The following is a 15,168-nucleotide window of genomic DNA, read 5'->3' as shown; positions in this document are numbered from 1 at the left end:
TAATATATCATATTAACTAGTATTGGCAGAGGTTAGGAACTCTCCTATACTGTTGATTTGTGAGTATGAATTAATACACTTTAGAAAACAATTGGGCAATGCATATAAAGTTGAAAAGATGTTCATGACTGATAATGTGGCAATGTCACTGCTGAATACCCTAGAGAAACTTTCTTGCCTGTACAAGGAGACATGTGCAACATTGTCTGAAAAAGTGAAAGAGGGAAAATAAGCTAAATGGCCACACATAGAGGGATGGCTGCGCTAGAGCTGACCTCCAGCTGGCATCTCTAGAAGGGCCAGGCAGGTTGTTGGAGCCAGTGCGTACTCTGATTGGTCAGGGCCAATGAATCACCAGCTGTTAAATATTTTGAATACCACCTCCAGGGTAAATTGTGATTTATTCATCCAATGTAATGTTATCCCACAGTTGCAATGAATGTTCTAGGTCTACATGTCTTCATAAGCATAAATCTCAAAAACATAATGTTGAACAAAAAGCAAAACTGTAGAAAGATATCATTCATACTAAAAAAAACAAAAAAACAAAAAAAAAAACCCACTAAACTACTCTTGTCTAAGGAGGCATAACTACGTAGTAAATATATTAACAATATGGATGGGACCAACATACACCAAATACATACTAACTTCAGGATGGTGGACACCACTGTGGGTGAAAAAAGGAATGGGATGGGGGAGAAATATTTATGGGCTTCTATTCTATCAAGAATATTTTGTTTCTCATTTTAAAAAAAGATCCAAAGCAAATATGCAAACTATCGGCATTTATTAAATCCGGGTGGTGGAATTACAGATGCCTATTTATTTTTTTAACATTTATGTACTTCTGAAATATTTTATAATTATTATTTTCTCAAGTTTAAGAGATTCTGTTATCAAAATATTTAAAGCTTTCACCATATGGAATCAAATCAACTGACTATAGTTGCAACTCTCTTAAAATAAGCGAGCATGAAAAATTCATGTCTGTAAAAAGGACCAATTAGGGGCTTATTAATCACATTAAAATATATTTATTATATAATTCACAAAATATAACATTTTATGATGCAATCAAAATTATCCAATTTATAATAATGTGATTTGCATTTAACTTTTCTAAAATAGTCCTACTTCATAAATCAAAGTACACCTGTTAATTCATCTTTCCTGTGCCTCTTTTGGAGAGATTTGTCTGAGGATAATTTTAGATGTAAATTAAAGTTGCTTGTTGGGAAAGGCATTTTTTTCCTAAGGGAGGAAATCCTCACAGAATTGTCACAAACAACGGTATGCTCATAGTCTCCCCCCGCAAATTCACATCATAATTTATTCTTCAAATCAGTCCTCTGGAATCAAAGTGATCCTGTGAACACTCTGGGAAGAGGACATAGTTTTCTGCTTTTAACAAAAGTTAACTAGAAAGTATACTCCAATAATTTACATACAGAGTAGCACCAATGTCTGTGTACCAGCGTCCGTCAAAGCCCGGCTGACTCCTCTCCTTCTTGTCTCCGTTTGCATTCTCTTGCAGTTTCCTCTGAGCCTCTTCCTTGTCTTTGGCTCGTTTCAGGCAATAAGCTTTCTCCTGCTCCCTGATTTGTTGTTCAATTACTGGAAAGTTCTGCAATGCCTGAATCCTTTCTGAACGCTCTATTTCTTTACCGTCCAACCACTTAAATAAAAAACAACCAACACAGTGCCTTTATTCAAAAGTCACAGTTTGAATCAGCCCCAGGATGACTTTGATTGGAATATTTTAAACTTAGAAATAATAATAACGCACCATAGTAATATGGAATCAAAAGCAAAGTAATTAATGCGAAATAGAGATTTTGATCTAAATCAGTGCTTATTTCATACAATTAATACAGTTTACAAAGCATCTTTACTGGTAATAATAATATGTAGGTCTTCTGTCAAAACTGATTATTAATGACAAGCTTTCAAAATATATTAATTTTATAACTGTTCACTATATAAAGAATTTTAATGCCTCAAGTCAAATCGTAGCTCCAAAGTATAACAATGACATTTCCCAAATGCTCTCTACAAAAAAGGGTCTTGTATATTAACAAAACTGAGCTCTAATACAAATGAGCCCACGTTCTACCCTTGACAATAAGACACAGAGAATGTACTATTAATTGTTATGGTAACCGTTTACATCTCGTATTTTTATAGTGATTTTCCAAATTGAAATATTATTATAAAAACACCAATATAAAATCTGAAGTTTCAAAGCTACCAGTTTAAAGATCCCTATTTAATTTACCCAGCCTCATTCTACAAAAAGAGGTAAGGTCTTCACAAAGGTACGGTAGGCAGAATAACTGCCCCCCAAGAATGTCCACATTGTAATCGCTGTGAATGTTACTTTCCAAAGCAAAAGGAAATTTGTAGACATGATTAAGTTAAGGATTTTACAGTGCGATTATCCTGGATTATCTGGCTGAGACCAGTGTAATCTCAAGGGTCCTTCTAAGGGAAAGAAGAAGACAGAATTGTCAGGGTCAGTTAGGGAGAGATCTGAAGACACTACACTGCTGGCTTTGAAGACGGAGGAAGGGGCCAGGAGCTCAAAAAACGCAGGCACTCTTTAGAAGATGAAAAATGCAGGGAAATGAATTTTTCTGTTGGCAGAAGGAACACAGTCCTGCCAATACCTTTATTTTAGACTTCTGACATCCAGAACTGTAAGAGTATAAATTTGTGTTGTTTTAAGCCCCTAAGTTTGTGGTAATTCTTTACTGCGGCAATAGGAAACAAGAGGAAAAAGACACAAAGATGGAGTAAGATATGAATTTTAAAAATTATCAGGATAATTGGAAAAAAATAGTTTAAAGTATGTTTGGTCATGAGGACTCGTCTGGCTGTTGTAGATGGGCTGCTGGACTGACTCTACGCTTGCTGGCAGCCAGAGCAAAATAAAAAACATGATCAGTTGTAAGATTTTTGCTGTCTTTAATGAGAAAATGTACTAGTTTCTAGCTTTTCCCTAAAAGTTAGTTCTAAAATACATTTCTAAACTAAAACTTCATAATGGAGATCTTGAGAGATGTCATGCCTTGTTTCTGCAGCAACTGAGAGATTAAGTTTTAAGTTGTGCATTATAGCATTTCTTCATCTTTCTTCATTTAGGATGTCTGCAACACAGAGGCAGAGTGCCCATGCTTATTAATAATTGCACGTGTGCTGTGGGAGAGAAGAGAACGAGAAACTAAGATCTACTGCAGGCCTCACAGAACTCCTTTAAAGTAGGAATTATTAATCCATTATAGATGAGAAAAATGAGGCACACAACTCATAGGTAGTGGAGACACGAGTCAGACCCGGGTCTGTCTGCTACCCAAACTTTTTTTCCACTACACTACAGCGTCTACTTCTACCTGGAGTGGCTCAGACACTAGGAAAAGGATACTTGGGAAGGGCTCAATCTCCTCACACCTCTTCTATGTGTCTGTCTAAAATAACTACTCGGTTGTTATCAGTTTAATTGCGTTTGCCCCCAAAAAAGTTATGTTGAAATCCTAACCTCCAGTACCTCAGAATGTGACCTTATTTGGAAATAGGGTCGTTGCAGATGTAATTAGTTAAGATGAGGTTATACGGTAGCAGAGGGTGGGCTCGTAATGCAATATGACTGGTGTCCTTATAAAAAGAATGCCACGTGAAGAAACGGAAACACAAGGAGAATTCCAGGTGAAGACGAAGGCAGAGATGGGAGTGATGCTTCTAGAAGCCAAGGAATGAAGATTGCCAGCACCCACCAGAAGCTGGGAGAGACTTCTGGCCACCAGAACCATGAAATAACAAATTTCTGGTGTTTAGGCCACCCAATTTGTGATACTTTGTTACAGCAACCCTAGGAAAATAATGCATCTGTTAACAAAATTCCTTTCAAGTAGATCACAAGCTTTCAGTGAAATCGTAATTAAGATTCTAAAGTTTATCAACCTATTTTTAAATACTAGTAAACACATTTATGAATACTATTTTTCAAAGAGAGGCTGTTGCTTATGGTAGCAGCTGAATCAGAGCATTCTTCCTGGAAGAAAAGACTTGATCTCAACCCTGTACATTAACCCAGAGAGAAGCAGTGAGTGTGCTTCTAGTGTGAATGGTGGGCTTTTAGGTTCAAATCCCACCTGTGACACTTGCCAGGTGTGTCAGCTTAAACAAGGAGCATTAACTCTCCAAGCCCTGGCTCCCTCATCTCTGAATGCACCTGATCATCTCCCTGCAAGGGTTCAGGAGGATCAGAGATGGTGTGCTTAAAGCACTTGGAACAACCCTGGCCCGTGTTTCGGGCAGCTGTCTGATGGCTCTCACAAACTTCTAGCCCCAGCACCGCAGCATTGACATTCCAGGAAAATAGCTCACAGTGTTACGTTACAGGATCCATTTCTATGATATTCTGGTTCTCATCAGTTCATTTTTAGGAAGTCATTGTACAATGATGATTAGCCTGGGTTATGTTTGAGCTAATTTATCATTTATTCTAAATATATTTCTAGATTCAATTACCTGAGTCACTCATTCTCTTAATCAAAGAAATTTTACATTAAAAGAAATGTGTTCCATTAATCCAGCAATCTCAACTACACAGAACTCAGCAGTCTAAGAACAAATGTCCTCTGAGAATTGAAGAAAATGCCTCTCAGAAAGCCAACGCATCTATGCATTCTTTTTGCAAAAGTGTGGGGCCACATGCTGTTGGAAGAGGTTATTGAGAGGACGTGATTGCCAGTTGACCTGCAAGCTGTACCTGGGCAATGAGAGACTCCTCACCCCCTCTCCTGTTCTTAGAATGTACCCTCTCTCAACAATTCCCACAGTGGGAGCCATTTTCAAGGACGCAGCTTTGACAGAGGAAGGTGTTGCTGAGACCATCTGGACTGTGTATGTGACTGAACCCCATTAAGGCCTCCATATAAACTTTTAAGATGCTGGCCAGCAGTGTGAAGATCTACTCATCTTGCAGCTACCCAAGACAAGCCTCATATGTAAGTTCCTTTGTTTAGTAAACCTGCCACCTACCAGCTGGAATGACCCGCCTCTACCTTCGGTCCCTCCCTGCCCTCCGTGTACGGGGGGCCAGTTTCAGATTTCACCCGGGGAAGTTCCCAAGGTTTCGAACCAACACACACAGGTCAGGAGCTCTTGGGATTACATGAAAATTAGCATTATGACTTTAATACGCTCAGGTGTGTGATTTCTCTAGAAACCGTATGTTTTTTCCTAGCCCCCAAAATACCAGATGAGGGGAGATATAGCATACGAGATGAACACATAGAGTAGTGGTTCTCAAATGAGGTTCCTAGACCAATAGCATCAGCTCAGTAGAACAAAATCTTGGGTGTCATATCAGGCCTACTGAATCTGAAACTCTGGGGGTGGGGCCCAGCACACACCATCCAAGTATCCCAATGCCTACCAAAGTCGATAACCACTAACACAGAGAATGAGTTAACAGAGAGCAATAATAAAAAGATAACAATCCAAAAGCACAGTAGTTCGACTATGAAATACAAAGGTATATAGCTGTAGCCACCTCAAAACCCCTAAGCTTTTGGTATACTATTAGTAATGATGAATGGTCTTCATAACAATGATTTGAACTCATCAAGAAGTAGTTCAGTTAAGCTCTGTGTGTGCTGAATGAAAAAGGAGAAAAGTATGCAGTTTATTTTTCAAAGATGTATTAAAGCTATTAAAACAATTTTAAAGGTTCAGTAAATCAACGAATTAGTTGTGAATTTCTGGAATATTCCATCCTCTAAAACAACACATTCTCTGACAATGCTGTGAATAAATTCGGAATTATTGTAGTTGCTTGTTTTCATTTTTCTGAGATTTCTGCATCATTAAAACAAGCATACCTTTAACCGTGGAAGAGTTGCCACCACATACTGCCGGTAGCCGTCAAAGTCAGCACACGGGTTACCCATGAGAAAGAGCTCCTTCAGGTGGATATTGTGTTGAAGGGTTTTAACGCTGCTCAGCTCTCCAATGAAATTTACTGTCAAATCAAGTTTTGTCAGCCCTTCACATCCTATTGAGAGAAATGAAAAGAAAACAAAGCCAAAAAAAAAAAATCACGCTGGTAATAAAGTGTACATTATAGCACATAATAGAAGCAACAGTTGCAATATTTTAAGTCTGCTGATTAACTGTATTGCTTATCAAGAAGTGGTATTTCAGAAATACCAAAAAGACTTATGCTTAACTCACTTTTCTATCTGCATCTCCCTTAGTTTCAACCCCTTAGTCCCTCCAGACAGGGGAGGTCACTTTCCCTGCTGTTGTGAGAGGTTTGGGGATTCGATCGGAGATGTAAAAGAAACTTTCCACTCCAAACAAATGGACTGAAGGTATATTTTATTATATAGAGGAGAGTAAGGGAGATAGTCTGCAAACAGATCCGAAGAGGTCAAATATTAAGAGGGAAAAACATCAGCTTGACTGGAAAGGGAAAACATTCACATCAACTGAGATAGCAGCAGATTCGAATAGATCATATAATGAGAGGGAAAAACATCAGATCCACTGGAAAGGGAAACATCCACATAGACTGAAGGGAAATGACACAAATCAACCGGAAAGAGAAACACTAGGTTGACCAAAAAGAGGACACGTCAGATCAATTATTCACAACAAATCAATTACTTCACAACAAATCAATTACTCAACATCCACGCCCCACTGCCGGGAGAGTCCTTTCAATCGACACGGCTGGGCGGGGATCACACGTCCTGGGCAAGACGTCCCTTCCACAGGTGGAACCCTCACCAGGCCTCAGTCTCCAGCAGTTTTTTATAGCATCAATACTTTCCAGAGGAAGCAGTTACAGAGCTTTTATAGATCAAGCATTCAATGTTCCCATGCACAAATGGTTATCAGTGGCATATGTGCACTGAGCCTCCTGGCTATCATCCCAGCCCGGCAGTTGTGTACCTGCATTGTTTACCCTGGTTGTCATCCCAGCCCAGCACAGATGGCCAGTCTGCCTCAGGCTGCAGCGCCCGAAGGGCCTTGAAATTTTTACACATTGCAACAATCTCCATGGGAAAAGGACCAGTTCCCACCACGCAGAAAGCAGCTTTTATATTTCTTTTTGTGCTGGTGGCTGTAGGTCAATGGAGTGGTCAAACATGGCTGTACTCATGTCAAGACACCTGTCCACATCTGCAAACACCCTGGGCTGACTAACATTTGGATTTGGTCATTATCTGGCAGGAAGAAAGCCAAGTATAGGCTACTGCTGGGGCGGACACCACATCAGAACAAAGCTCCTCTGGAGAAGGCATCTGGAATCTGCTCTCCTGAGAATTCTACCAGGGAGTTAGGACACATCTCACTGTGAAGGGTGACAATGGAAAGTTTCCCCACAAGAAAAGGCATTTCATAAAACCAATGCATCAGAATTCATATGTGCAAAGTCACCTTGAAGAGACAGAATGGCTCCAAGACCACCAAGAACTGAACTGAAGGTATCAACAAGGGTAAAAAATATAAGAGTTTGGTCCTCAGAGGAATGAAAGAAAAAAGATGAGTCACTGAAGCAGAGTTTGCAGTAAATCTGACCCATCTACCTTCACTATAGAGAGAGAGAGATGTTATAGAAATCTGAATCAAATTCAAATTTGAATTAACTCCCTCACTCACATTCCATGGGAACTTGGTTAGGAGCGCAGACTTTGGGATTAGAAAGACATGAGTTCAAGTCCTAGCCGTCACATCCTTGCTGTGTGTGACCTTGGGAGAGGTACAAGTCTTAGCCTTCTCATCTGTAGAATTATAATAGTATTGGTACCCAATTCAGGGGTTGTGGTTAAGAGAATATGATTCATATAAAGTACTTAGCACAGTGCCTGCCACCCAGAGAGCTTCAGGAAACATTAGCCAAGATTAGAAATAGCTCAATGAGCACTCTTCTGATTATCACGTGGCTTTTTAGACACCATGCCTACAGGGAAAGAAGGATGCTTACTGTCCTACGAGCAGAGAATTTGCAGTTTCTTACTACGAACTAAAGAAGAGTTGACCTGGTTTATACAGCAGCCTATGTGGGCTAGGTTCATATAAGGCTGTTTCCCTCTGTGACTGGCTCATGCTTTTTGGATTAATATGGCAGATTTTGCATCCTTCAATATCTAGAGAACCATCTCCAGCTGACGACCCAGCTCCACCTTGTTCTGCACTCATTTCTTCAAACTTCCACACACTCTGCCCTTGCCATGGGCTTCCTGATTACATGCTGCTTTTCTGTCATTGTTTTGTGGCTACATAACTCGGGGTAAACTTTGGTTCCTGATATCTCATATTAACCTCACCAATATGAACTTGATTCAGATTGCTCCATAGCTCTGCAACCATGTCACCTACGGCATTTTCATTTTCTTCATTTCTGAAGGCTGTAAGGCAGAACCAATTTCATTAAATAATAGTGTTCTCTCCCCAGACCCTTTCTTGATTCTAGCCCCTGACTCCACCTTGCCTAGAACTCCATGTTTCCCTCCTATCTAGTCATATCCCAAGCCAGTCTCTTCCAAATAAGTTAGTTCTACCTCAGTGCTTCCAGATGTAGGTCCTCACCCTCTATTCACCCATCCATTCATTCATTCATCATCCAGAAGTTACTGGGTACCTGCTATGTACAAGTTACTGAGCCAGGTCTTCAGGATACTAAAAAAAATCCATGGTATTTTACCTCAAGCTTATGTCTAATGTGGAGAAAGGAGAAAAAGAGAGTCATTCAAGATAAAGAAAATTTAATGTGAAAGTCACTAAGAAGTGAATCTGGAGAAGAAGGCAGAACCCAGAAGTAGGCAATGCCCACTGAGACATCATAAGCCACCCTAAATCTATATTCACTGCTTCTTCTTTCTCAATCCCCATTCACTGCTCAATCCACTGTCCCTGGCTTCCACCCCCAACGTTCTACTAGATTTGCTCCTCTAAAGGTGACCATGTTGACACCTTCATATTGACAAATCTAATAGACTCTCTTCAACCCATTATGTCACTAGACAATCCGCAGCATATGGCATGACTGACCATGATTTGCTCTTAAATCTCTCACCTGTCTTGGAAACAGTGATACTACTCTCTCCCTGTTCTCTCTTGTAATGTAGTTTATTCCTCTTGATCTCTTTTATAGACTTTTCCACTTCATTAATGGCAGTATAACCCAGATTCCCATCCCTGACCCAATATTGCCTCTCCTTGTGGGTTCCTGATGGCAACAGTCATGTTCATTGGTTTAACTAACCCCAGATTCTGACGACTCCCAAACAATAACCCCACATCTGACCATCCAACTGACTATCATACTCCTGTTTCCAAATGCTGCAAGACATATCACATTCAACATGTCCAAAACTGAATTCTTCATATTTTCTCTCACTCTCCACTCCTCAAGACAGCTTTTCTCCCTTCTTTACGTCTAAATTCTATTAATGTCATCACCATGTTAGTATCAGACTTGAGTGTGACACCAAGAGTCAAGTCAAGGTTAATTTGAAAGTTAACCTAAATGATTCTCTTGGCCCCTTCATGTCATCAGTCATTAAAGCCCTGCAGATCCTAACTCCTAAATTCTTCTCACATACTGCTTCTTCACTCTAAGCATATTACTATCATTCCAGTTCAGGTTCTTATCACCTTTTGTGCGCAACATGGCAATAACCTCCTAAATCATCTCCCTATTTTGAGAACATAGAAAGTAAGGAAGGAAAGAAAGATGGACAAAAGAAGAGAGAGAGGAAGGAGAGATTTTTAAAAATGGCTCTTCCTCTTCCCTTATTTACTTGTCCTTCCCTTCTCTGCCCTTCCCTTCATTTCCTTTTCCTTCCCTTTCCTTCTCTTCCCTTCCTTTCAGAAAAACTAATTCCTAAAGCCATTGGGAGAGGAGAGCAAAGAAAGAGTGGAGAGGCTAGGGGTAGCTATGTTGGTCCAGAACAGAATGTTGGAGCCCAAACAGGATGAGAGAAGCATGCGGAGAACTGCACAGTGCTGGGAGTCAGAGCCCGAGCAGTGAGGGAGCATCCTCGGGTGAGGGAGTCTGGCACGGGGGAGGAGCCCACGCCCAGTGAGGAGGGCATCCCTGCAGAGAAGGATGGTGTGTAGGAACCTGAGCAGGGTGAGAAGGGTGTCCAAGCCAGACAGCCAACCATGGGGTGTCAGAATCAGTACAGCCAGGATGACATCAAGATGGAAAGGCAGCCTGACTTGGGGAGTCAGAGCCCAAGCAGGGTAGGGAGGGCACCCTCACATGACACCCCGCAAGTAGTGACGGAGACCATCAGGGTGAAGAGGGAATCCACATGTGACTAGAACCAAGCGCAAGGTGTCAGAGCTTGAGCAGGCCAAGGAGGACATCCATATAGGACAGCTGCCTCACATGGGAATTTGGAGATTAAACAAGGTGAAGGAGGCATCCGTGTCGGGGGGACATGGATGTAGGGTATCAGAGATTGAGCAGGGTAAGGAGCACGTCCCATGGAGGGGCCACCTAGAGAGGGGATGTCAGAGCTCAGATTGGTTGAGAAGGCGGTGAAGAAGCCATGTTAGAAGTGGAGCCTCTAACAACAGCTGCCCCCGCTGATGCCGTGGATCAGGGAGGACCTCCCAGCCAAACTCTTCCTGAATTCCCGACCTACGAAGCTGCGGGGAAAAGAAAGTTGTTTAAAGACTTGACGCTTTGGGGTAGTTTTTTTGCTGCAACAGATAACTGGCACTGTGAGACAAATGAGCTAAGAACTTAACAAAGTTCACACAGCTACTAAATGGGGAATTGGGAATTGAATCCAGCGCTGCCCAGCTGAAAAGCCTCTCTGAACTGGTACACTAGAAGGTCTCTTTGCCAATATTAGCTATATATTACTAACATATCATCACCATCATCATCACCTTAAACTTCTCGAGCTAAAGCTTTGTGGGATACAACTGTGGGTCTATAAGTACAAGCAGATGTAGTCACATCCATCTGATGGATGGGCCCCGTGTAGGATGTGCCTGTAATTCACAGCATGGCCGGAGAGAGCCAGACCAGCTGGGAGGAAGGTGGGAGGAGGGAGGGGGAGTAAGAAAGGCCAGAGGTGGATAGGGGTCAGCAGGGGAGTGTGTGTCATCTCTCTTCCCAACAGTGTTAATGCAAAACACCAGTCACTACAAATGGCTCCATATCCTATACCTCATTATGGTATCCCATTATGTGATACAAAAATATAAGCAGGGTGGGTAGAAGGGAATAGAGAACCTCATAGTCAGTGTGAGAGAATAAAATCTGCATCTTCCACATCAGGGAGTCAATAGATGATGCTTAAAAGGAGAATATCAAGAATATCAAGAAACAGCAGTAAAGCATGGTATGAGTGCATTTTCTGGAAAGACGCAGCGGAAGAAAGAAGAGCCGACAATCACCTCTGGGAGCAGGACTTAGGGGTCTGAGGACATTGACAGACTGCTGTTTTTCAACATAAGCACAGATAGCACTTTGACTTTCTAAACTATGCATTTTATTACTATGGTAAAAATATTAATTATTAAAAAGATAAATATCCAAAATGTACAAGAATAAATAAACACTTTTATATATTCCAGATTCTACTACATAGGTGAAGGAAATTCACTAACTTCACATCTTCAAAAATAATCATATAAATGAAAAAGGACAACAAAATCACTATTTCTATTAAATTAGTAAAAATATAGACAAAATGTTTAAGTATATTGGAAAGGCTATGAGATAATAATTATACTTTTCAGCAATCTATCAATATATAAAACAGGCTTTTAAGTGGTTTTTTTTTTCCCCTTGATCCAGAATTTCATTTAGGAGAGAAAGGTCCCAATCAAATACCTCCACTGGAAACAAAGGTAATCTGTACAAAGCTATTCAGAACAGTTCTATTCACAATAGCAAACATAATTAAAAACAATTCATGCACCAAGCATTAGGAGTTATTTAAAACACATCAATATACTTGATAATTCAATCATTAAATTACAAAAATGTGGACTCAGTCACTCTATGATCACATATGAATATGAAACTACATCTACAGACATAATTAAGTTCATAGCTCTATGTCTGTATGTTTGTTTTACATTAGCAGAAAATGTTAGATGGACATTTTGAAATATGAAAGATATATTTGGGGTAGTCTGACTTAAGATAGAAGTTATCTGGTATTTCTTAAGTTTACTTTGGGAGACTATGGGAGACATTTTAATTATGTTTTTCTTTCATATAAGAAGAGGCTGACATTGAAAGACTCTAACAAGTTAAAAAATTCATATATTTTTGATTTTTCTGTAATTTTGTAGATGAAGGACCCTCCAAATGTTCATTATATTCTCCAAAGTGATGAATCTTAATTTTTCTTCTACTTGGCCTATGCATAAGAAATCAAACACCATTTGCCATCCTAAAGAACAATTCTTGCTGAACTAACAGGTCCTGAGAAGGCCTCCTCTGTGGAGGTAGACACTCTACTGAGTCCCAACCTCTATCTCCGGTTCTGAGATCCAGCTCAAGGTCCCACGGGGTCTGAAGGTCACCGACGCTGATTTCCCAGGGGGAGAGCTCACGCTATTAGAAATTCCACCTCTCCCTCCAGGTTAGGGTGGGTAAGGAGGAGGGATGGAAAAAGGCACTTTATTCTATCGAGGTGAATCCACACCGACGAAAAAAGAAAAAAAGATACTAGCTATTTTTTGCCATACAGCAAAACAAACAAACAAAAATCTAAATTATGTTTAAAATTATATTGAGATTTACTCAAGTAGGTGGGCTGAGTATGTGTATCCATCTGCCTCCTCTCTCACCTCAAACATTTAAAATTAAACAAAAAGTTCATATTTGCCAGCAGATAAGATGTATCCTCCCTCACTACTGCCCATTCCCTCAAACTTATCCTCAAACTACTCTGAGCCCTGTGCATCCACATGAGAGCTGGAAGGCCGAGCATCAAAAGGAAGAAGTGTCCAGGTAAAAGGCTGAGGTGGATTGCGGACTATAGTTGGCAAAGCTCAGAAAGACAATAGTGACAATGCTGCCCTCTAGTGGCAGATGACCAAACAGAGCAAAAATAGAAGTTTCCTCATCCTTTCACTTTCTTAACAAAAATAACAAGCCCTGGACAAGCCAACCGAGAGTGAGAGTTTTAATTATTCCTCTGACATTTTAGATTGACATTTTACTAACAAAAACATAGATATATAGTAAATTTTGTTATTCCATTCGTTCACATGAGAACGTGGGGCTGTAGAGTGGTAGCTGGGGGAGAGCAATGACTCCATTGCTAATGCAGAAAAATGGCAAAGATGGAAAGAATCATCTCAATTCCAGCATTGATGATGGGTTTAGAGATTTTGATAGTGATGATATTCTAGGTTTTGAGGATAAAAATTAAAAACTTACGATGAATATTTATGTCTTTGTTGATAGTCACTGAATATCAATTTCTACATTAGGAGGCAAATAGGTTAAAATCCATCATAGCCTAAGTAAAATCCCCCTAATTTTAGCTATTGGCAGATGGGAATGAGGTGTGGAGAGCAGCTTGCCTGCCTCTGCTCCCTGCCCCTGCACTCTAAAGCAAAGCCTGCCGGTCAGCATGCCCTGCCCACTCACACAGAGCACACAGCAGCCCTGCCAGCCAGGCAAGAGGCTGGATGTAGAAACACAGCCTCACAACTGCAGAATAAGCCCACACCAGCCACCTAATCAGCCAAATCCTTTGTGATTATAATCAGACATCAAGCGTTACCAGATATTTAGAGAAAAATAACAGCACAAAATAGAAGCCTGCAAAGTAAAACAGGACACCTCACAGAATGTAGAATACCAAGACAAAGAGGTTTAAACAAGGAATATAGGTTAAGAGGCATGCAAGATCAATTTAGTACAACCAAAATCCAATTAAAGGAAGTTCTAGGGGAGATTAGTGAAAACAGAGAAGAGAAAATTATTGTAAAAGATAGATAGAGAAATAGACGAAATAAATAAGGGAAGAGAGAAAGAAAGAAAGAGAAGGAAAGAAGGAAGGAAGAAAGAAAAAGAGGGTGAAAAAAATGTCAACCAAGAATTCTATATCTGGGAAAACTATCCTTCAAAAATGATAGAGAAATTAAGATATTTTGAGATGAACAAATACTGAGAGAGTTTGTTGCTAGTAAATCTTCCCTACAAGAAATATTAAAGGGAGTCTTTCAGGCTGAAATGAAAGGACACTAGAGGATAACATGAATTCACATCAAAACATAAGGAGCATCAGTAAAGGTAACCACACAAGATAAAAAGCAATATAAACACATTTTTGTTCATAACTATTTTTTCTCCTAACTGATTGAAAAGACAACTGCAAAAAGAAATAATTACAAATCTATGTTGATGGGCACACCATGTATAAAGATGTGGTCTGTGACAATAAACAGCATAAAGGAGGGTAGGGAAACAAAACTACATATATATAAGGTTTTTATAAATTATTGAAGTTAAGTTGATATTAATTTGAACTAGATTGTTATAAATTAAGATATTAATTGTTATTCCCAAGGTAACCACTAACAAAATAACTCAAAAATATATAGTAAAAGAAAAAACAAGGAAATTAAAATGGTATACAAGAAAATATCTTTCTAACAAAAGATAGTTAGTAGTAGTAATAGAGAAACAGAGGGAAAAATACACATAAGATATATAGAAAACATATAGCAAAATAGAAGACATAAATTCTACCTTATCAGTAACTACATTAAATGTAAATGGACTAGGCCCTCCTACCTAAAAGGCAGAGATCGACAGAATGGAAAAAAATCAACAACAACATGATCCATCTATATGCTGTTTAAAACAGACACACTTTATTTTTTTATTTTTATTTATTTATTATTATTATTTTTTGTGAGGAAGATCAGCCCTAAGCTAACATCTGTGTTAATCCTCCTCTTTTTGCTGAGGAAGACAGGCTCTGAGATAACATCTATTGCCAATCCTCCTCCTTTTTTTTTTTCCCCCAAAGCCCCAGTAGATAGTTGTATGTCATAGTTGCACATCCTTCTAGTTGCTGTATGTGGGATGAGGTCTCAGCATGGCCGGAGAAGCGGTGCGTTGGTGCGTGCCCAGGATCCGAACTCGGGCTGCCAGCAGCGGAG

At 39.8% G+C, this 15,168-nt stretch overlaps 1 protein-coding gene across 1 annotated transcript in view; it reads right to left on the bottom strand.

Moving 5' to 3' along the window:
* DNAAF11 (dynein axonemal assembly factor 11) overlaps positions 1–15,168 on the bottom strand; it is a 92,375-nt gene that overhangs the window by 55,134 nt on the left and 22,073 nt on the right. Inside the window, exons 4-5 of the mRNA XM_014787951.2 lie at positions 5,886–6,058; positions 1,452–1,678 (exon numbers count right to left, since the gene is read on the bottom strand). Coding sequence (XP_014643437.1) covers positions 1,452–1,678; positions 5,886–6,058 — 400 coding nt within the window. The remainder of the gene's footprint in view (positions 1–1,451; positions 1,679–5,885; positions 6,059–15,168) is intronic.

The sequence above is a fragment of the Ceratotherium simum genome, chromosome 23 (assembly GCF_057802395.1).
Source record: "Ceratotherium simum simum isolate JZ-2026a chromosome 23, ASM5780239v1, whole genome shotgun sequence".
NCBI classification, from domain to species: Eukaryota; Metazoa; Chordata; class Mammalia; order Perissodactyla; family Rhinocerotidae; genus Ceratotherium; species Ceratotherium simum.
The sequence above is the reverse complement of the archived record's forward strand: the minus strand, read 5'-3'. Positions and strand labels throughout refer to the sequence as shown.